Source organism: Osmia lignaria, chromosome 10, assembly GCF_051020975.1.
Source record: "Osmia lignaria lignaria isolate PbOS001 chromosome 10, iyOsmLign1, whole genome shotgun sequence".
NCBI classification, from domain to species: domain Eukaryota; kingdom Metazoa; phylum Arthropoda; class Insecta; order Hymenoptera; family Megachilidae; genus Osmia; species Osmia lignaria.
Window position 1 is genome coordinate 5722406 of NC_135041.1, and position 24399 is coordinate 5746804.

The 24399-nt window shown below is 39.4% G+C and overlaps 1 protein-coding gene across 3 annotated transcripts in view; it reads left to right on the plus strand.

The window, feature by feature from the left end:
- Positions 1-1545: 1545 nt before the first annotated feature.
- LOC117610694 (uncharacterized) overlaps positions 1546-24399 on the plus strand; it is a 78236-nt gene continuing 55382 nt past the window's right edge. The window contains exon 1 of one of the 3 annotated variants that reach the window (XR_004582996.2): positions 1546-5484. Coding sequence is in view for 1 of the 3 variants with exons in the window: in XM_034338356.2 (XP_034194247.1) it covers positions 5449-5484 (36 nt within the window). In the remaining 2 variants the exon portion in view is untranslated. The remainder of the gene's footprint in view (positions 5485-24399) is intronic. The other 2 variants (XM_034338356.2, XM_034338366.2) reach the window with 2 other exon arrangements.

Sequence of the window (24399 nt, forward strand, 5' to 3'; positions counted from 1 at the left end):
AGTATGTATCGTTAATACGAACAGTTCGTAAATCCGTGAAAAAAAGAAATCGCGTAATCTCGCGCTATAAATTCAGCCGGATCGTTTCTTAAGAATTTTATCGGGAAAGATTGAGCAGATCGGAAGAACCACTCCGATCGAAGACTAATCCCGACGTAAGCGGCAAACGAGAAAATGTTTCGTTCCTCTTGTTTTATAAGGTCTGCTTAAATCGTTCGCGGGATAACACGGTTCTACCAATTTCCGCGGCTAAGCTTTCTCTACGAGCCGGCTTGGAAGAATGAAATATACAGGTGGCGTAAATTCTAGGGTAGATGCAACCATTCTTGGAACAAGAGCGCGGATAATTGAAGCGGATGCAATCCGGCAGAACTGAGGTGCCGAAACGGGTCTTAAACGGGTTCGAAAGATGAGATAAGAAGCCCATATTACTCGTGAAGATGAATTGCATCATGCATAAAGGGTGAACCGTCCGTTGTACGTCATATTTTATGACTCATTTCCTCACTCTTTACCGTCCATCCTTTCGGACGGCGATCCTCGTTAAATTTCAAGTATCCAAAGCATTAGCCATTTATTGAATATCCAGAAATATTTGAGTTACTCAAATGTTTACGGTTCATTTATGCTTGTGAAATGACGACCACTATTGTAGAATATGAATACTAATTTTAATTAATTGGGCTCATTTCCCTAGAAATTGACACCCTAGGGTGTCAAGATGAGTCCCTAATGAAGTGGCTCCCCTTAGGACCAATCCCACCAACTCCTAATAATTTAAAATTTTTATAGTATTCAATTAAATGGTACGTCATAAAAAAAGAAATTAACGAAAGTGGACCCTCTTCATCCCTTAGTAACCAATATTTTCAAACCCTATCCACCATTTCTTTTTAATCAACAACGCAACATTCTTGCGCTTTCTATACAATCTTGCACTAATTACACTTCAATCTATTAACACAGAAAATGCGCCTGTTGCTCGAATAATACCCATAAATAATGATAAATTAACAGTAATTATACCTTGTTTCAAGACTTGTTACTGGTAACGTGAATTTATTTCAAATTAATCGCATGCATTATGCACGCCTCTCAAGATTTATCGTCTTTTAAGTTGAATACAATTTCAAGTTTATACAAATTGTTCAATTTCAATTATTTATGAAAATAATCGTATGCTTGCGCGAGTTTCGTTCCCTCCGCGTAGCGAAAATAAAGTATGCAGATACGAAAGGAGAATGTAATCTGGCGGCAATTAAAAGGAATATACTAATTTGTGTGACAATTTGCGTAAGAAACTTTTTTTTTTTTGTTCCACGCTATTTTTAGTGCGGCGTGTTCCCTAGAACGACCAGTATCTCCGCGTTCGGTGCATCGAACCCCGCGATCGGTTCCAAGATTGAGATAAGCGGCTTGCGAAGAAATAAGTAGTTTAAGCCTGTTCGCGTGGCCGGAGATTGGTCTGGCGTCGCTTGCCACCGAGAAGTGGGGATGTTTTATGCATGGACCCGGCGTTATGCATCATTCCAGGTGCATCACGAACAGAACCCGTCGAACTCTGGTTCCGTGCAAGGGACATGTTACGCTCGATTGACGAACAGTGTTTTGCGATATTAAAACATCGGTTACTTTATTAATCGTACGTGTACTAGAAAAATCCTATCACGCTCGAGAAGTGTATTTTAAATTCAAGGAACAAGTTCGGCTACAATGGAATGTGGAAAGAAATGAAAACTCGGCGCACCGTTGCGTGAGAAAATATCAATTCGAAATTAAACGGAAACAAATATTAATTTTGTTTTTAATAAAAATTTCTATGACGAAAGAAAATTGAAAAGACAAAGGGCGGTGGTTGAGGATCGAAGGGAAAAGTTTGAAAGCTTTCTAGGGAAAACGGAAATCGATTGCGCGACGGTGGATCTTCGGCAACGGGGATGTTAAACGGAAGCGTGCTGGTGGGGAAACGTTCGAGGGAGAGTGGGGGCGTGCGTTACGCAGGATTTAGGGTTCTACGTGGTGGTGAGGAGCCACGACGGCACGGTGTGCTCGGCCCGATCGTGCCGGAGAAGCAGCCGACAGCAGCACCAGCACACACGGTTCCACCGCTGCGGAGAAGCCTCGCTGCTCTCGGTCCGAGCAGTCTGCGGCGATCATCGGTCCTCACGGTCCTCCGTATGGCCATGCGTTCCGACATCCTCGATACCGCACTAAAATTCCATCCATCGCGATATTCAACCGTCGCCGCCAATCTCGAAGAACACGCTTCGGTACCGATCTTCGAACCACGCCACGGAAACGAAGCTGGAGAACGAAATTTCGCTTACACCTTCGCGATCGTCGATCGAGAATCAAGAAATAATATCGTCGAAAAAGGGAGATATACGTCTAATGTACATTCGAAGAGATTTTTCAATTTTCAAGAATCACTGTTAAGCTGGTGTACAGGGAGTAAATTTGTTTTATCTGGAAAGTGTAAAGGCAGATGTGAAGGTGGGGAAATTGTATGCAGTTGGAGTTATTCGAAATTCCCGCCCGGTGTTGTTGATTCGACAGGAAACAGTTTCGATCGTAAAGTCGAGCGTCTGGTCGTAAAGCAGTCTAAGGACACAGTATCTATCGAGAACACCGTACGCAGAGTATTTGTTGAAGTTTTCTTGATACACATCGTAACTATCGCACCCCGAACTTGCTACGCTTCGCACGCGGGAGGACCAACTCGTACGTACGGTCCACCTATCGCTCCACAACCCGACGATCGAGTCAGTGTTACTCTTGATTTCCGCGCGAGCGCCGGTCTCGGCTTACCGGGGACGATACCTACGCTCCGCTTCATTCGTTTTCGACGATCCCCGGCGTCTCGGTCGCCGTGCGATCGGACTTGTCAAACAGATCCTCCGATAAATCGATCGAAGTGCAGTTCTCTTGGATATCGATCCGCCATCGATGATATTCGTCGATTAAAGTCGTTTAAATTTCGTGAAACCGAAGGTGCGATTCGTGTGAAGGAAAAATATCATTGAAAAATGTTCAGTGGTGTAAATTTATGGAGTTTTGTTTTCACGATAATCGTATATCGGTGCCGCAGCACGGAAGACTCGAAGAATGTGTGTCGTATTTAATTTATATGATGATTTGTCTCGGCGATAATCTTCCGATCGGATTATACCCAGATGGACGATCGAAATCGAACGTTTGACCAAATGTTCAGCTTTCAAGGTGAACGAGTGAGATTTCTGTGCCATTGAATTTCCATCGAACCGAGTTTCCATATTTTTCCAACAGTTGAAATGTTCGCTCTTGTGCTCAAACTACGAATAAACGATCGTCTAATATACAGAGCGAGATAAACCGTTATCGAAGTATGTGTACCGTGATCTGTATCGATTCGATAAACGTAATTCTTCCGTTATTTTCACGCTTTCAGAGGAATTCAAACGTTAGCCGGTATTTTCACATTTTTTTCTCGCTGCTTGTTTTCGTTATCGAGAACACATGTGCTACCGGACAATTCGATGCCTGGCAAGCTATTTTTTAAATGAAAAATATGTAAAGAATATCCGTGATCATAGGAAATCTCGATCAACATCGATGTACTTGGTGACGAGAGTCACAAAATGGGAAAATCGTGATTACGTGCATAATCAGCGACGGTCGTTACGAGCAGAGGTGATAGACGACGGAAGTGAAAAGATCGCAAGTGGCGCCAGTCTTTAATTTCTATCCTCCGATATAATTATTTCGAACAACTCGAGGGAATTACGTAACGCCAAGAAGAAATTGTAGCATCGTGTAAACGATCGTGTGCGTATGTGTCTGTGTGTGAACCGAAGTCTGTTGAATCGGTGCACGCGATACCGTGTTACAATAAATATGCCGATGGTACCGAAGTGCAAGAACAGGAAATTCCGATTGGTAAATTCTGCGATTTATTAAAAAGCCGCAACGGTTTCGTTAGAAGGATCAAAAAGAAGGTAACTGGTTTTGCAAGGGTACTCGGAGCGCTTCCTGAGACTGATCGAAATATCGTGCGAAGCTATAACGAATCCATCGATGACAACGGAGCGGATCGATGATAAACATTCTATGTAATCTCGTCGGTCGATCATCCCCTCGAATGACACGTCCGCTCGTCGTCGCGGGACGTATCAAATAATCGTTATTATCAGAGGTGCTCGACGCCGGCTAGATAACCGGGCCGAGAAAACGGAGCAACGCCAGATCAGATTGCGATCGATCGCGAGAAACGAAAATTACAGGAGATCGAGGAATTACATTCTGAAGGAAATTCCATCGGTGCTGGGGGGGCTGGTTTCGTGGTGCACAGGATCGGAAGGAAGTAACGTATAGTTCTGGCTGTTAGCATCTCGGAACATCGTATATCTTGGCAGTAATGCGCACAAATTATGCGTCTCGCGCCTCCACGGAGCAACGGCCACTGAGAAGAGAACAGCAGTTGCACCTTTACACTTACCGATAATCCTTACTTTTCTTCATCTTTCAATTCTTTTTTCTACCTTCTACCTATAATAGTCCGTTTCGCTTTCCACTCTTCTGGGTAAAGTTCCCACCGTCTTTTCTCGCCGTTTTGTTTCATCGTCAGGAAAACTATCATCCGTCCGTCAGTTCGTTCAGATGTATATATATTCGTGAAATTCGTCGGGTTCGCTTCGACACCAACGCCTCTTCGGGCCACGAGATGCATTCTTCATCTACGTGACGTGTTGCATCTTCATGCCGCGAGAATCGTCCTGCGGCTGAGCAAGGTGCACAGTGCACGCACGTGTGACCGGTGTACCTTACGAGGAACGCTCTTTCGTGATCAACGAATTTCTGAAGAATCATTCCCCGTTTAAATAATCGACATTTTGAAACAGTTGAAGAAAGTGATAAAAAGTGACTGAACTTTCTTGAAACAATACGGATTTTCAGTAAAGACTATAATTTCATTTGGGACTTTAATTTCGTGTTTCGTATCGAATCGGTGCAACAGAAATGTCAGTATTGTTCTTTCGGATCGAACGATAGGAACAGTGAGACGTAGCTTTCAAATTTTCTGGGATAATCTCTCTGTCGGAGGAATTCTTGTGACACTGTCGCACAGCTGTCAGTGAAAATAGGAAACATCGAATACCGTTATTCGGTATCCTACCGAGGGTTCCCGTTTACCTAGATCCCGAAAGTGAGCAGCCACGTGTCCAGTGCAATTACTTCTGATTTTGAAGATTGTCGAAGTGACCGTCAATTAACTCGGAAATTTTTGAAATACCGTGAACTTAACTTGGAATATTGATCATCGTTTCCCAAATTTAAACAAAGTGTACAGCAATAGTGAAATTGTTTAGTGAAGAAGTATTAGAAGAGAAGTTTTCGACTCTTCACCAGAGGTTCTCATCGTGCCTGTGTTAAGAATAACATCTGTGGATTTTCCAGACGAATTTTCTACGAATGGTACCTGTAGGAATTCGCGCGACACTGCTTCTGGTGAGTACTTATAATAAATAATTTTTATCCTAAAGTTTTTATCGTTCAGTGTCGTGTGAAATTAAGCTCCTCTAGACTGAATCGCAAAAATAGGTCAGAATTTGCATTCTAATGCTTAATTATGTAAGATAGCCGATTGTGTTTATATATAGTCTGGCCACACGTTGCTTATCAATTAACGTTTATTATCGTGGTATTAAACTAAAGATTACGACCATTTTATTTGAAATACGGTACAGAATGGGTTTGTAAATTAAAAATTTCATTTCGGGTTAGAAGGATTCTTTTTAATTAGACACGCGTGCGAGAGCGCATGCTCAGAAAATACGAATGTAAAAGTATCATTATACTAAATTCAGAATTTTATTAAACTTATGATTGTATATAAATATTTATAACAATTGTAATAATTTCTTTTTACTTGAAATTAATTTTCAGGTTACTGAAATGATAGAAAGATTAATTTCCAGCTAAATTCAAATGGAATTTACTTTATTCATAAGTCACTTGATTCTGAGAAGAAAACGTTTGAAAATTATACTTTTGTTACCATGTAAACAATTATTTAAATTAAATGCAATCGCGCAGTTTGAAAGGTCACAGATCGTTAAAACAAAAGATCCATTGTCGTCGAAGTATCCAACATCGAAGTATTTTGATACGCGTCTGTTACGTTACATAGGAATGATGTTCACTGATTAATTGCAGATTGTGCCGTATAAAGTGCGAACGAAATGTATGACCGGGTGCACAGACGTGGAATCAAAATTCTGACCACGATGCGAATGAACGTTCGTTCGTTGACTCTGTTATTCGAGTTTCGGTGAATTTCTGTTCCGCATCGTTGCATTGTTTCACATAATAAAACATTTTCGTCCCGCGTCTGAAACGTCGCGTTAAATCAACGCCATTGAAAGTTAGGAAACTCGCAACGAATAAAACTTCGTTCTTTTAACTAGCACATTGTTGCGACACTAATGACTCAGCATTAAGAATTCCGGTTGATATTATTCAAACCTATAAACGTATCGTTTTTAAACGAGAAATTGACACTTTTATTATCAAATTTTTTATCATCATAACGAGAACACATAAAACTAGTCGATTCCCCAGAGAAAAATTATATTTACGTGCATACATTAGAAATTAGAAAATAATTAGATCTCATGCATTTTTCAGCGAACTTTCAGTAACATAATGAGAACATATAAAACTAGTCCATTACCCACAGAAAAATTATATTTAGATTAGAAATATATTAGAAATTAGAAAATAATTAGATTTGACGATTTTAGTAGCAAACTTTTAATAACATAATGAGAATATATAAAACTAGTCTATTACCCACAGAAAAATTATCCTATTTAGATTAGAAATACCTATATTAGAAATTAGAAAATAATTAGATTTGACGCTTTTAGTAGCAAGCTTTCAATAACATAATGAGAACATATAAAACCCGTTCATTCCCCCTAGAAAGATTATATATACATTAGAAGTACATTAGAAGTTTGAAAATAATTAAATTTGACGCTTTTATTATCAAATCTTTAACGACATGTTGTAGAGATATGAAATTTGTTTATCTCTTACGGAAGGATCATATCTCTAAAGAAAAAGAAAAAATTCTTATAAATGTTTCGCTATTTGTTTTAAATAGGATCGTTTATCTTAAATAGCACGTTGAAAAGGTACGATCTATCCCATAGTAGTTTTCACTTCTTTGACACCGAGCATGTTTATTTCTATGAATAAGTATTCTAACGAGATCACAGTTCTCTGCGATTATTTATCAAGATAAGTATCCTTTCGCGAAACACGTACACTCACTGCGATGCTTTGTTGATTAGCCATTACTCCACTTACGATGCCGCCGCGCCGCAAAATTACCATGAATTACCATACACGATAAGAGTGACGTTAGCAGCCTATATGTACTTCAAATGTATCCAAAGGTATTCAATCGTTACCTCTTGCGAAATCCCAATGGACGTATTGTACGCACGTTAACGCACTTCCATTTGATTGCACGTTCGAATAAGTTAGAAAGTCTTTTATATTCAAACGTACACATTTTTAAAAAAAGAATATTATTGACATACCACTTGATATTAGCATAAGTAGGTAAGGGTGTAAACACATAAGCACCATCCCTTAAACACAATTTCATGTTTTCAAATTTCATATAATTATTCACTTTCATCCACGTAATATTTGCTATACAATTATCACAAGTTTTCACCCCGGATATACATATGTTCAGGTTTCATTTCACAATTGACGAAAATTGATTCGTGTTAGCATGAAATAATTCTTCTGTCAACTTTAAGGTCGAGCGCAATTTTCGGTTCCCTTTTAACGCTCGACTAACATAACGTTAATTTTTTCCGTACATTTCAATTCATATCCCACTAGCCCTCCGTATACTGTCACAGGACAGATAATATTTTACATTCGTGTATACTCACGATCAAATGAGAAAATGGCGATATTTGGTAAGAAGAAATTCTCAAAATTTTCATCTTACCGATATTATCATCAAAAGTAATTTAGAGAGAAATGATATAATGTATAGGGCCTTCTCCTCTACATCGTCATTCTCCTCGGGAGGGCCTAAGGGAAAGGGGAAGAATCCGGAACATCACTATTTTCCTCTGGAAAGCTTGATTTCATCGCGATTGTACATAGACAGAATTTCGCGAACGTACCCTATCGTTCAAAATTTCATATAGCAAAGAGGGAAAGAGTAAAGGGAGGAAGGGTTCGGTGCACGTGCGAACAGATTGGATACGCCGTGATAATGATCGTTCGTTAATACCGACAGAATAAACAATAAATTCGCGTGCGCAAATCGAGCAAAGGTTCGGGGATCGTAAATGGTAGATAGAGGGGGAGCATGAAACGCGAGAGTGTAAATCCTGGTCTTACCGTTTCACCGAGACACGCCCCGTTAACTCGCGGGTTAAACGCGAGTACACGCCCATTTTTGGGGTGAGAAGAACGATTTTATTTTCCCTTTTACCGGGTCGTGTATACCCCGTATCTTATTTTCTTTCATCCTGTTCCACCAACGAGAGTATCACGCTCGACCTCTCGCTGATTTCCGATCAGGTTAAGCAAACAGCGACTGCTTCTCACCTTTATCGCGATAATAGCTGTAATTTCGGCCGGTCCTGGTCCCCTCGAACGTGCACCACGTACGCGTACGTGCACCTCTTCAGATTGCAGACGCGTCGTTGCTTGATTGCATGGCGCAGCTTCTTCGCACGACCGCGATTTATTACGAGAACCTGTCCCACTTGGGCGCGCTCCTTCATCCACACCGTTCTTCTCCCTTTCGACTCCTTCAAACCGTCTGTTCTTTGATTTTGTTCATTATAATGATCTTGTGCTATTGCTCGGGTGTCCATTTAAATCTTTGCACTTGAAGGCTTCTTCGTTATAAGCAAATAGCAACTAAAATCAGTTTGATCCTCGTTTACTTTTTTTTTTTTAATTTTCATATTGAAAAAATTTTAATAATTCCAAGTTTTGATCAGGGTCAAATTGATTCTACCCTATCAGTAGAGAGTCGAGAGTACTGTTATTAGTCTGCTTCGTTAATTTGATTTCGACAGAGATTCTTAATGAATTAACGAACATCTGTCTGATCGTGTTTCATTCAAGGTTTCGGCAATTTTTCCATCAGTATTTTATTCGAGAAAGTTGTACCGCAGACGTTGAACAGCAGCGGATTAATTTTAATATATTTCTGTCCGAGCGCGACTCGTTTCGGATCGTCGTTCCGCACAGTTGGAGTGACAATTTCAGTATGCTGATGTTTCTTTCCGAATCTCTTGTCAGGCATAAAAAGTCCCTTCGGTTATTTCAAGAATTTCCAGTATCTTTATAGGTCGTTGGATCGTCATCAACGGAAACGTGCTCGTTCTTGTTAATTAATCGATACCCCTGGAAGGGAACTGGTGCCATTTATTAGCGGTTTGTAAAGCCGTAATTTTAATCGAACTTTCATAGACAAGAGGCTGGTAAGTTGGACAGGAACAGCCGGTACACCCTGCATAAGAGCAGTCCAACCTCGAACGGCGTGCTTTCGTCTTTTTCTTCGTACGGTATTTTGCACGACGCTTACGAAAGACAAGCGAGCGTAAGCGTACACGAGATGCCCGGGGGTTCAATGAAGTGCACATCCGACAAGCCTGCGTCTAGACGTCGAGGTTCGGTGAGCAATGCTAATGTGGAAAGCATGATAATCGATGACTTTATAGAAGAAGATCGAAACTTTTTGTCATCGAGGTGCTTTCAGACAGGATGGCCTGTTCGAGAAAATAGCATACTCGTATAGGAGACGTTTCGCAAGAGTAACGATCTTGGATAATGAAAAACGATATGGTGCATAAACTAAAATGTTGTAGAATATTTATATGTGTCTGCTTAATTATTACTTTATTCGGGGTACATTAATAGTAAGGGTGTACGGGTATCCCTAATTTCGGGATCCGAATATCAACTTGGGCTTTGAATATCAACTCGGGAACTAAATTCAACTGGAATTTCAAAACTCAATTCAGAAGCAAACTCTGCACGAGGGACATGTTTATCCAAAATTACGTTCAATATTTAAGTTTGGAAGCCTTTGCATATCCTATCTCTCATAACTGAATGTAATTACATTCTTAAATTAAACTTAATTAAGTTTCGATCTCGAGTCAAGTTCGGATCTCGAGTTGATAATCGGGTCTCTAAATGACGGGCACCCAAATCTACATATTTACTAGACAAATTTTCACAACCCTTCCGAACTCGAAAAAATGTTCGATCCAAGCAAATCCCAAATTTTCGGGTTCTCATACACCCGTAATTATAACGGATAACTTTAACGAGTTTTTTCATCGATTACTTCATACCTGCTAGAAAAATGTTTATACAGTCGTTTCTAAATATTTGCCGCAAACATTTGTTCGTCTATGCGCGAGAGGTTTTTAAACAGGACAAAATTCGTGTAGAAAAATTGTACACGTATCATTGGAATTTATAGAGAAACATCACCGACTATATTCGACCATTTCGAACCTTGAACACGTTGTAAGTACTCGTTAAGGAATATTACGTAAAGTGCTTCACCGTTTTAACTTATATTTATATAAACGATTATTTCTCCTTTGCGTCTCTTCAAACCGACTATTTAAACACAGCAAGAAAATTGGGCGCGACGATTAGCACGCGCATCATTGCTCGCGGGTTCCACTAAATGAGGGGGACACTAAATGTCCCACGCTGTTTACCTAACAATAATTCATTTAACGGTTAGTTATCCACTTATTCTCGGTAACTGGTTCCGCTCGCGGACTATTCTTATTTTTAAAGTTCAAAGCTCTACGATTGACCGTAGTTTCTAAAACTTACAAAGCTCGTAGAGTTTACTTTGCAAGCCGTTTGAAGTGGCGCCCATCGGTACCGGGACCAGACGCGTGCAAAGTATACACCGAAGGTACATCGACGCTTTACGAGGTTCAATCTCAAAGAGTAGATTTAATTACCTCGAGTGAAATGTTTAGTGGATCTCTAGTCGTTATCTGTCTACATAAATACATTAAACTGAATATATTTTCAGAAAGTAACAATAGATGTTAGAAGAGTATACACGGAAGCTAACAATTATAATGCAGATAGTGTAGCTTCTGCCAAAACGGACGCGATTAGTCACGCTCGGTTGGAACACGATTGAGGTTGAACGAACGAGGACCCGCGGACGGTCGAAATTGGCTCGGCTGAGGGAAATCAGCGTTTACGGTTTTCGCAGCCACTTCCGCCTGCGTAGTAGAACCGGGGTTGATCCAACGACGGCACCCTACGGATTGTCCATCTAATTTCGAATGATCTAAGCGCGGCGGTTGTTTAGGCACGACCGTGCGTCTGGCAAGACATAGTAATGGTTAAAGAGAGAGAAGGTGGAGGGGTGGGGGTAGCTGTGAATGAAGCTAACCACGCGCTCGCTGAATGGAGCCGAAGGCACACGGTGGAATCGCGGTGTATTTCCGTTCTTGTTTATACAGGAATGCGCCCGAGGAGCCCGGGACATTTGAAACGTAGCAGAACTCTGGCTAGTCAGGGTCCCTCGGTTTTTCTGACGTTGCAACAGATATCCACGCGAGCCGAGAGTGGCAGGAACACGAGAATGGGACTCTGCCCACTAGCTGTCGTCGTCCAAATAACGACTATTTTCGTACGCGTCCTGGCTTTACGACGGGCCAACGGTTTCGCGCGAAAAGGGGCTGCTTTGAACTCCCGTCGTGTCACGTTTTAGCGCCTGCCTGACTTCTGTGATTGCCTCCGTTGCTTCACTTTCGTTTCGTTTCGTTCCGTTTCGTTTCGTTTCGCTTTGTTTGTTACGGTATGCTGAGAAAAATTTGATTTACAACCGATCCCCTGCCTCTTTGGTTTTAATGGTACTCGGTGTCTTTGCATCGTACCTGGAGTTCGTTATCAGCGACCGTGATTAAGTATCGAGCACCGGAGTTTGGGTCAATCGAGACCCAAACTTAGAAAACATGTGCAAGGATATTAACCTAAAGTTAAATTAAAATAGTCTTAAGTATAAGATTAAATTATAGTTGAGGCTCTCTCCATGGTCCGTCGCCCGGTTAATTAAAAATACGGTTAAGATAAGTTCAGTTTAAAAAAATAAATTTGTTCGACTTCGTTGCATAGATTTCTTTTGTCAAAAGGTTAATATCGAATAGCAGTGATAAACGGAATACGTTTATGTAAATAAAATACAAATCATATAATGACTCGACTTTTAGAACACTGTTTATTTACCGAATGTCCCGAACGGGATTTGTTTATTTTTCCAAGTGTCACTCGACGTTTCAAGCGTTTCGATAAATAAATATATCAATTCTATATGATACATTTCATTTATCGTTTCACTATCAATCGATAACGAACTGTCTGAAAAAAATGTTGATGAGAAAATGCGATAAATTAAAAATTCGCTTTGTCAAACGATAAGCTGGTTATCGGCACTCGTCGCGGATATTAAAGAAACGCAAAAGAAAAGAAAGTCGATCCTGACATAATCGATGCCATAATCAGTTTACCGGAACACGTTCACGTGGCTCGCTTTCGAACTGGAACGAAGACACTAGTTTTATCGAAATTTTCACGTGCGATAAGGGCTGTTTAAATAGCAATGCTCGACACACCTGTATCACTGTAAAACGGTCGCTCTTTAAAATCTACATAGGCGCCATACGGCATGAAGAACCAATAGAGAGGTCGTCTTATCTGCGGAATGCTCGATAAAGAGTTGGCCGATAATGTTTCTCGGTATTTTGCTGTTTTGCTGTACACTAAGAAATCCGAACTTATCATAACAATATTTCTATCTGCAATTCCAGTATCCTACTCTATCCTCTCAATAGACGCGTTATTTAATTACAGAAAGTTGTATTTTATTTCACTTTGAGTGATTTGAAAAATCTTCTGCAGAAAGTTATTGAAAGGAAAAAGGTAAAAGGTTTCGTCGTCGCACGAATCCTCGAGCAAAGCCGATTCAACGACTCGTGTAAATTCACGTGGATCGGTGTTTACACGCGTCCGTAAAACGGATCAAATTATCGGCCGATAAAGGAGCAAATCGAGCAACATCTTATCCGTGGTGTCGTGAGCGACACTTAATTAACAAACGCAACAAACCGCGGTTAAGTTGATCGCGTTAAAGGGAACGCGTGTTAACCCGCTTCACCTGATGCTTGTTCGCGAGGACGCAGTAAAAGGAGCAATTAGTATCGCTGACCAGTATCTCGGCTCCGCCATGCTATCGATAGATTTCGTGCTGCTAAATCGATCTTACGGTACCAGCTCGTCTACCGTTAACCGGTATCAAGTAGTTCGACCAATAACGAAGATCGTCCGACGAGACGATATATGGGATCGGTTAGTTTCAGTGTTAATTAACGAAATAAATTAGCTCGTCTTACAGTGATGTATTTTGAGAAAAAATGTGCCTATCTAGAAACTAAAATAGTTAAAGCAATTCCATTTTAGGATAAATTTTAATAAAATCCCATAACTCTTCATAAATCATCCGACCTTTTTCATAGATCATCGTGTACGCGCGATAATTACGCGCGTCGGTAAGCCGATCGACCGAAATAGCCTTTGTAAGTGTCGGGATTAATTAGTCATGCAAGGATGATACCGGCGGTCCGCGTGACAGTTTGTCTAGAGAGCGCGTGTGATCGTCGCGAAATTCTCGCTGCGTTTGGTCGCGCCTGCTTATCGGCCTTAACGTTTTAAGCCGACAACCGTGAGCTTCGCGCCACGGAATAAACGTTGCGAACGTGGTTCCTCTTTTATTTGTCAACGTGAGATCCTTCCAAGAACACGCCGCGCCGTGTCGAAACACGTGGGAATTTTGGTTATGACGCTGAACCCCTCCCCTCTCGACCCCTAAATCTATTTATTGCCGTCTTTAAAGATTATTTCGCAGATGGATGCGATAATCGGGCGAGGAAATGAGGTGATAGTACTTAACGAAGGATTTCAACGGATAAATTCATTGTTTAGCTGATATCCATGTTGCGTAATACCATCATTGAAATTTTAATACCTCTGAAAAGAGGTGACGGAGTTTCAACCCTCTGCGGTTAAAAATCAGGTTACAAATTACGATTAAAAATAAAAAAAACAAACTGGTTAAAAATTAGGATATTTTTCATTGAGGATTCAATCGCTTATTTTATGAGAGAAACAAATTCTATGATTCATCAATCGTGATCTTTAGTCTGATATAGTGAAAAGCGATTCGAGTCTTATTTAAAAACTGCTTGCTAATCGTACAAACTTAATTAAGAAATGGCACCTATACGAATCTTTGAACGAATCCACGCGATGGCAATTACCGAGGAACTTGTCTGGGGAGTTAATTAGAGTCGCTTCGAAAAGTGTCGCGAAAGAATAAACACCGAAAATGAATGGCTGATTCTTCGCGCGACAGACGTCGGGGACCATGAGGAGAAGAAATAACAGATCTGGATAAAATTTGCTGCTATTTAAATATATCTACCATTTTTAGAAAGTTATAATATTCTCAAAAATAATTGTTTCCAATCTTTTTTTATTCACTTACTGGATTTGTTTTTTATTTATTCTATTATTTTTTGGAAGGGAAGGATCAATTTACATTTTTGAGGGTTTGGTTCACATTAACCCCTGTCTAACTTATTCCAATACCTATACTTTTTATATAGTTTATGAAAAGTTCACATATACTTGAAGGATCCTGTATATTCGTACAGGTATGCATCTTTTTAAGACACAGGGTGTTTGTCATGATTATAAAAGGACAAACGAAAGAGCCACATATCCAATGAGTGACAGCAAAGAAGCACTCGATGACACGGCGCTGGTACTCGGATTTAAGTACCTCGAGGTGCTCGAGCCGGGAACGCGAGTGACATACACTTTAGGCATTACAATTCCGTTTTGTGGACACTTTCTCTTCACGATACGTGTGTCGTTCCCTTGAAAAATCGTCCGGGGAATTCGAACAGCTTGTTCGTGGAATCTGTGTCAAAATCATATGCGAAGAGATCCCAGAATGGTTCTCCCGCGTTTTTCTTACGGTACTCGAATGTTTCTTCTAATGGTGGAGGAGATAGAGCTGTCGTCACCAATTTGAATTAGCTCGCACCCTCGTTCAGGCCATTTAGATAACGACAATCTAAATTTTAATTTTGTACACTCGTTTCCCTTTTTATTTTCCTAGAATCTGAATCCTTCGAATTTTCTACATTTACTTTTTTGCCATTTCAATTCGTGCGAATAATCGTTGCGCATTGTTGCAGAAAAGGATTCCAGTATCAAAGCTATCCCCGTTGCGGATTATGAAAGCGTATAATTCTTTCTCGCTGGAAAACCCAACGACGTCAAATCAGTCATCATTGCGGGCGTTAAAGTCGTAATTGGTTTCGAAACGCGGCAACCGCATACGTTAGACCTGGTATTATTTTTATCGATTCGATCGTGGTTAAGTAGAGGTTTATGCCCGATTGGCCACCGCGATGAATTTAATTGAACGTTTATAATTAATTGGTTGCCGCCACGTCGTCCAGTGTCGATTTCAATGCGTGTAATTAGCTCGCCTTCCACTCAACGATCTACCATGATAGTTTTCTAAAATAGAGTTATTTCTCTTGTGCAATATACTAACGGAACCACCTCCCATTTTCGTCACCGTTTCGCCAGTAAAAAAAAAAAAAAAAAAAAAAAAAAAAAAGATCAAGAATTTAAACGTCCTGTAATTTGCTATAATCATCTAGAAATCATTGAAAGGCGTGATCCTGAAACACGATCCCCGATATCCTTTCATCCGGCAGCAAAATTTTCCTTACGTCCGTAACCTCGGCTATCGTGAAATATAAATAAACAAGCACATTCGTAATACTGGCTGTTGTATAATCGCCAGTTGATATCGGATCTGAAAAAAGTGCGTCTGAATACCGTTTCGACGTTACGTATCTTGGTAATCTTATCGACGAACGATCTACGATCCACTCGAATGATTAACAAACTTTCATTTTCAGCGTAATAATCTTTTATACCGCAATAAATATTCTTGAACAGTTGCATTTCTTATTGTTTTAGGCGGTCTAAGATTCGAGGGATTAATTAAACGGATCAGGGAATTCCCTGTGAAATATAAATAGAACATCGCGATCGTAATTCATCTCATCTAATTGGATAAAGCGGGATTTCACATTCGCGAATATTTACGACGATCTATTCTTGGAAATGGAATTCATCGATAACGATTTATTGCTGTCAGACTGATAGGAGACAAAAATACAATACCCGAAAATTTGGGTCGAGAATTTTTTAAGGGTTGAGGAGGAATTATGAACTCGTTTGACCCGATCCGATCCGAAATAGATTTGAATTATCATTGATGGCGCAGCATATCGGAGTCGATTTACCATTCCGCAGACTACGGATGTGTAACTTGAAAATTGACTTTGGATAAAGCATTCCATGGCGAACGACGCTCTTGCGATGCGTTGACATACGAATGCCTCCTGTTTATGCGAGCTTAACACGGCGTTAACCTTCGTCGTATTTTGGTTCCCACGTGGAAACACGGCCGCGTTCGCTTAATGAATTTGTTGCCGCGCCGTCGATACATACTGGGAATTAATTTGAATTTTTAAGAGTATTCCATTCCGTGCGTGCGTGATTTTGAAACATCTTCCCTTTTGCGACAAAAGCAATATTGTTTTTTAATTTATCTTATCTAAAAAATAAAACGTGTTCTAAATTATTGACTCTTCGAAATGTTGAATAATATTAAAAATGACTGAGTTGTTGAAAAATTTTAATTATCGAGTACAAGTTTGTTAAGTTTCGTATCGTATCGATCTTGAACTGTTTGTGTATCGTTGCAAAAGATGCAAATTAAGCGGCGATTAATTAGCAAAACCTCGACTGTATGATTACGGATGCACTTATAAAGACGTTCACGGTGAGTTTACGAGTTTCAACCGGCTATGGGGATACCATTAAGTAGCTTGACTGATAGTACGCGTTATGGTCAGCCTTCTGGCGCAACTAGTTATCGTCGGCAATGTAGACGATTTTTCGAACATTAAATAACACCCCGCAGTGAATAGGTCGTGGAACGATCGCTGTTAAAAGATAGTACTTAAGATACGAGAGAAACATCCTTTAGAAAAGCGGAACCATTCCAGTCGCTTCGAAAGAACAATAAAATTTTCGAGGAAACATTATTTTCCCATTTTAAAAACTATCGTTCAACAAACGATACTAGTGGCGTAACCAGAACTATCCGATAGGAGGCGTCAAACATTTTTTTTTGTCCTATCTTACTAGCATTATGATAATATTAAATTTAATTTTCTACATTTTTAATTATTCCTGAATTTTCCAAAATATTTCTGTATTTGAATAAAAAGAATTTTTAATTTATTAAAAGGGGAATCGGCTGACCTTTCTGACCCTCCCTCGTTGTGTTATTAAATGGTATACTTAAAATTAACAAAAGTACCAGTCGTTAATAAAATGCAAGTTATCATTCAACTGTTGCATTGTCATTCAGTAATCGCGTTGGATTAAATTCATATCGATTTGAAAATTGCGCACAATTTGTTAGAAGAGGATTACAAATCCTTCTGATATCAGTCGTTCCTCACGGGCCATTTCTCGCGTATCACGGAAATATTGGGTGTCAATTAGCAGTCGTTTAACGATCGAATTGTTATGACTTCTTCTGCTGCAGCTACGATAAGCAGCATCGTAAATATAATTCACCATGCTGTTGTACAATACGATGTTTTGACACGGCTCATTTAATGGTCACGCGTTACGTTGCTTCGACAAGGCAAAATTACTGACCACTTTATGCAAATGGATCCTTCTGGAGAATAGAAACGTTGTTATCCATATTTTACCGACGTTTCATATTTCACGCTGTAGAATTATTACGTCTCGGTGCAATTTAGATCTCCTTAAATTTAATTAAGAGGGATTCCCGTGTAACAGTTTGAAAAATCAAAAATTTCTTTTCACACGAATCAAAGGTATCACGTTCCAGAAATACTTCCCCAAACTTTGAGAAAAATCACTTATTTTTAGAGCCGTTAGATGAGAATCTCCCTTTAATCCTTGGACGGCGGACCATGAAGAGAGCCCCAATTTTAATTAATTTATTTATTTAACTTCTAAATGGGTGAAATCCTTTTTACACAGAATATGAAATAAGTAGATTTATTAGTAAATTATTAGTTATTAAATTAGTCAATTTAATCTAGTATTTCATATTATTTTCATTTTCTAAATTTTACACTGTCTTTTTAGAAATTATTCTTCCAGCATATAAAATAATAAAAGGAGTATATGTGCCAGGAAAGTTTACGAAAAGGTTAATTGCTCACGATAATACCTTCTACAGAACCCGTATGAAAAGCATAGAATTTCTGTACACAGGTAAAACCTCTACTTTAACTCACCGCTTCAGGTGTACACTCATAATGGATGATTAAAGAAGTGCAAGTGGAATCTTACAAATGACGATCATTATTCCTGTCGGCTTAAGTATTTCTCATGGCTTTGATAAACCTCTGTGAGATTATGTGTACAGAGAGAGGGACATTACTAATCGGTATTCTGTACGATTAAAAGACCATAGTTTGTCATCGTATATTTGTTCAGCATAGCAAGTCCCTTTATCGTAAAGGCATACTTAAATAACATGACAAATTAAGCGATAGCTTTATAAATCCATAAAGTTCCATTCAAGAGTTCAAGGTGCTTCGCGAAAGGCAATTATAGAATACAAAGGGCTAATTATTTATTCATTAATTCTGTATAATTTTAACTTAGAGTAACTAAGAATAATCACAAGAGTGTAAAGTATTAAAAAACTGTTGCAAGAGCATTCAAATCTCCTTACGATAAGAACTTCCTATAATATCTCATCGTTTCCCTTTTCAATCTAATAACTCGTGCAAACGAGTTCAGCCAGCGGGAAATGTATAAAATAAAGCTCGCCTTTATTACTTCTAGTTATCGATAAGAAACGTCCGTTCGATGAATCGTCGAAAGGCCTGTGGAATCGTTGATACTCGGACACGAAAATCAAGGGAAGTCGCGAGGCGCATCAGTCGGCTATGCAAATCAGGAAATTGAGCCAGGGGTTCGTTAGCGATCCGTGTACCGCTAATTTTTGTAATCGGCATGATTTTTCATTGGCGTGCGCACCATTGATGCGGGCAGCATCAATTAAACACATGTACGATGCTTGATAGACGCGTAATTAGTAGATACCGATCGCTTATCCAGTTCCTGTTCTGTTCGAATGCTGAATTTATGAACGGGCGAAATTGCTATCGCCAACTGTACGAAAGTCGAGCGTAATTTCGCGATTGAAAAGTACTCGGAATACCTGTTAACGGATACGAGACTACTGACGTGGCCATAGATTATATTATCAGACACGGTTGTACCAGCAGCGGCTGGTGTCTGTTTCTTTGTCTCTCTGATAAACGATGAATTATTGAGCTTTGAGAATAGTAGGCAGGAACATACACTGCTGACAGAAGTTATAGGACTGTCTTATTCATAATTACATTACACGATACGAGTCACACGACAAAAGTACGGCGGATTGAAAATTTTCTATTAATAATTTCAAAAATTCCGAGGTGTTTAGGCTCTGGACACAGTCGCAAGGACGATACTTCGTCTCGTTAATTTCCACCCCTGTATTTTCATGCGATTCGTAGGACCACCTACACATGGTCAGCCGACGCAATAAGTCAGCCAGTCTCGTAGCTCGAAGCTATGTGTGTTCTTACATTATCGGCTTATTTGATTCACACTGTCCGTAATTTCGGCCTTCCCGAAAGAATAATGGCAGAATTCGCAGACTTTCACCCGAGGCGGCTGTCCACCTATGCTCGATGCACCTGCCAAATTTACGCGACACTCATTCTTCGTCAACTAGTTCAACCCTTAAGTACCAAACTCGAATTTCACCCTAAAATAGTTTTGATAGAACTGTTGGTAGATATGTTTTTTCTCAGATGGCTGACATTTATTCCAAGGAACGTGTTAGGTATCAATGTTCATGATCGACGCAGTTGATTGACCATATAAGATTGTTGAATCTAGATAAGGCGATACGTGATTTTAACCTTTCCATAGGGAAGTCAATTTACTCAGTTGAAATAAACTTATTAATCTGTGTCTATCAATGGTCGAGAAAATTGAGATGTCAGCATAGACCTATTTTATAGATTTATTTTATCAATGGTTATATTTATTAAAATTTCAAGTATTAAGTGATTTCAAGATAACCAAAAACTAGTAGTTCTCAGTTTATATCAGCCTTTCTAGGCTTTAGTATCTGCCATTTAATAACAACTTTATTATAATAAATTTAACCATTCGATGCATGGAAAATTAGTGACATATATAAACGTACCTCGAAACATTTTTTAAACTTTCCAAAATTCTTGATTTCATAGATATTTGAAATAAAGAATTAACTTTTCTTCAATAATTATAACTGTAGAATTAATTAGAGTATCCAATAGAAATTATTTCAATTAAAAAAAAATATTTTTCAACCATTTATTTTGCAATATTTCTAAAAAGAGAAGATAAGGACATATGTTAAAGAGATGAAAGTAAAATATGACTTCAAGTTCTAATTAACACGGTACAGGAAGCAAGAATTAGTGTTCACATCATAGAACTCAATGAACTTCTATGGTAACGACTCTTCTTTTCTACCAAGGACAATGTCGACGAGGACAACTTGCTCAAGAAAGCGAGTCTCTCGTGACGGCATTCGATTTCTCTTCGTAATCTCCGCTTTGCGTGGACGGACGGAACACTAGGCCAGCGGAAAGGGCCAACGATTTATTTGACGTATCGAACGATGTTAAGGTGTTGGCGATTTAGATTTAGAACCGAGAGAAATCCTGATAAATTTCCCTACGGGATCCTACAAGCCACGTAGCTCCCTCTCCGCGAATGTAAACAGTTAGTTTTGTATTAATATGCTAATAAAGAGGAACGACACGAATATTTATCATTTTTACGCGCTATGCTAGCTGAATATGTCAGTTATTTGATAGAATTGCATAACGAAACGTGTATCGTGAAACTTTTACCCACGTGCAAACACAAACGGACGTGTTTATTCCTTCGGCCGTGAAATCGGATTTTCCAGTTTCGTGCGTTAAAATTTTGCGCGTGAAATTTCTCCATTTTCCACGGCCTACCTTCTGAAATGACCGTCGTAAAATTAGCGAACGGTGAAAGGCTGTGGATGGCTTGGACCTCGTAAAAATTTGTCATTGTCCGAACGGTTCTCGTGTCGGCTCCTAATCCTAATCTCAACGTCATTTTTCACCTTTCTAGTTTTAACGATCGAGAGTTAGAGGACGAGGGTAAACGTGTGCCAACAACCGTCGACTAAACGATTCGTGCTAAAGAGGTACATTTCGTTTCCTCAACTAAGATGGGCCTCCTTGTATTTGACACTAAGAATAACTTTCGTCCGCGATAATGGCACGTTCATAGTTTCGTGTTTATATTCAGTTAAAAATAATCAGGAATTTTTATGTTAGTTAAAATTATCATATGGAAAAGTAATTGGAAATTTGTGCACGTACAGTCGCCCTTAAATTAAGTTTTCTTAGGGAAAATGGTGATGTTCCGGGTTCTCGCCCTTAACCTTTAGGCGTTCCCAAGGAAAATGACGATGGAGGGAAGAAGGCCCTATATAAAACAAATCAAAAAACAAACAAACAAACAAACAATATACAGGTCCGTGGCTCCCCACTACTTGGGTTTACTTCGTTATTCGCACTTTTCACTTATGTATTCTCACTTAAATTTTATAAGATATAATAATTAAAAATTATATTACTCTTAATATTATTACTGCCAAAATTAAGATTTTAATTGTATAGGGTGTACTTAAGTATTTACATAAACCTGAAACACCAATATAAATTATTAGAGATTCGAACCTACTTTCAACATACGTGTAGATACATCCACTAATGGCCGTGAAAATTCACGCATCTTAACGACGTGGCAAAGTGTTAATAAACATCGTACACTTCAAAAGTGAAAGAGTGCTCGCGCATCGATAAACGTCCATTAAAGACAATTCCTATTTTGAGGCATCTCGAACCGTTTCCCTGGAACATCCATTTCTCCACGTTTGGAAAAGAATCGATAAAGATAGGAGGCGGTACAAGTTGGGGCGGCGTAGGCTTAAAGAAAACAGCCGAATTATCGTGAATGCCGTACGTCAGATTACTAATTGAACGAATCAATTCAATTAATGATCACTCGTTGGAAAGCTTTTAGTCCCGGTGTAATAGCGCTTCGAAGCTGATTTACGAACGTTTATTAGATAAACGGATCTTCGATGCCTCGGGCATCTTTCGCTTTGTGTGCCGGTGAAATTCATACGAGCGTTTACTCATTGACAATTACGATCACGAGCGTAACAACAGATATGATCGTTAAGGGTATTTTACGAGGCGTGCGAGTGCGAAAGTGCATCTCTCCAAATGATTTATTTTACCAAATGGGGCGCGTTCAAAAGAGATCTGTCGTGCAGAGTTAAGCTTATAAGTGGTGTTAACTTTTGTTGAAAATTACAAATAATCTTTTCAAATATTTCCAACTATAGGAAAGATACATTCTGTTTCTTATTACGTTCTTATAATTCATTTTCTTTTTCATTTATCAGTAGTTCTGATTGCTAGCGAACCTTTTATCCATCTATTCGATTAGCATGTTTTAATGGATACTTAATTGGTATGTTGGTTACATTGAAAGCTCGTGCAAAACTATGCATACCGTGGGCGATCAAAGTTAATCCGTTTCCGTGTAATTAGCACGGTATTATAATCACCGCAACTATCTTGTCGTTCGTCATAAAACGAGTAGATAGAGTTGTACGAGTCGAAGAGGGAAAAAAGTGAGCCCGCAATTCCGATGCTTTATGACTGTACGGATTTTTATGATAACGAGAAATGTGGTTGAAAAGACCGCGGCTGGATTAGTTGTAAATTAATGCTGGCGCCAGCATTCATTATAGCTCGTGACTCATTAATACAGTTACATTTCTTTCCAGTAAACAGTCCATGTATACGTATTTATTCAGAGCCGTGACTGCGTTAGTTGACATTTCAGATCGAACGAGTTGATGCAACCAATTGTTAACAATATAAAACGGCGACAGCTTTCAATCGAGTTGTTGTAAGTTTGCTGCAAACCGATGTAATGGATCTTGTAAAATTCAACCGAACAAGCAATTAACACATTTTCCTGCAATTAAACTAATTGCTGAAGTAGTTCTATTATACAGCAAAGTGCAAGAATTTTGATCATTAGTTAAGCATAAGTTCAGTAGGTGGTTCTAATTAATTTTTTGTACCCTTTGAAATCTTAACAAAATTTATTGAACTAATTCCTTTTCACCGTTATCGTAATTCAACGCTTGAATATCGTCTCCAGAAGGTTGTATTCGTTCTAATTAGAACCACTTAACGAACTTGAGATCAGGATAAGCGCCGTGTCAACACCGCTAACTCGTTACTCGTTACTCCTATAAATAACCAAGAGAAACACTTGGAAAGTTGAGCGAAGAAACGCGTCAATTATCGGCCATTGCTTTTGTCTCTTTACGATACTCTAATGAAGTCGTTTCCTTTCATTTTTTCCCGCCCGTCTCGTTCGTTACCGAATCCTTTCGCTCGAGGCTGGCACGGAATTAGTATACTTATCGGGCGGCCATTGAAAGATCAAATTGGTGGGAAGAAGTTCCCACAATGTGAACCGCGCGAACCGACTAAAGATAACGAAAGGAATAACAACACCAGAGAGACCGATGCAGCATAAAGATGTTTCATTTTGACGCCTGCACAGATTCCCTTTTATCTTAATTAAAGTTCCATCGCTTTCTTTTGTAATACCACGAAAAACGTTCGGATATCGTCTGGACGTTTTCACCCTCGGCTACGAATCACCGAATCCATCAAAGCGGTACCCCCTAATGTCCTTAGAAAACCAAGTCGGCAAACAGGTCGCATTAGGACAATTATCGGGTTCTCTTCTAGGATCGAGCTGTGGGAAACTGTGTTCATCGATAAACGACACGATGGCTGGTCTATCTTGCCTGTTCACAGTTTGTCCAGCCAATTATTATCCTAATGCACGCTCGTCGCTAAAGCCATTGTCACTCTGCCATTGACCGAGAAAAGGATTCCGTTTTTAAAATTAAAAAAATCACAAATGACATTTAGGACGCTCATTTACCATCGCGTGCAAATATTTCAGGCGTTAAGTTCCTTTTTAAACGCTTCTCTC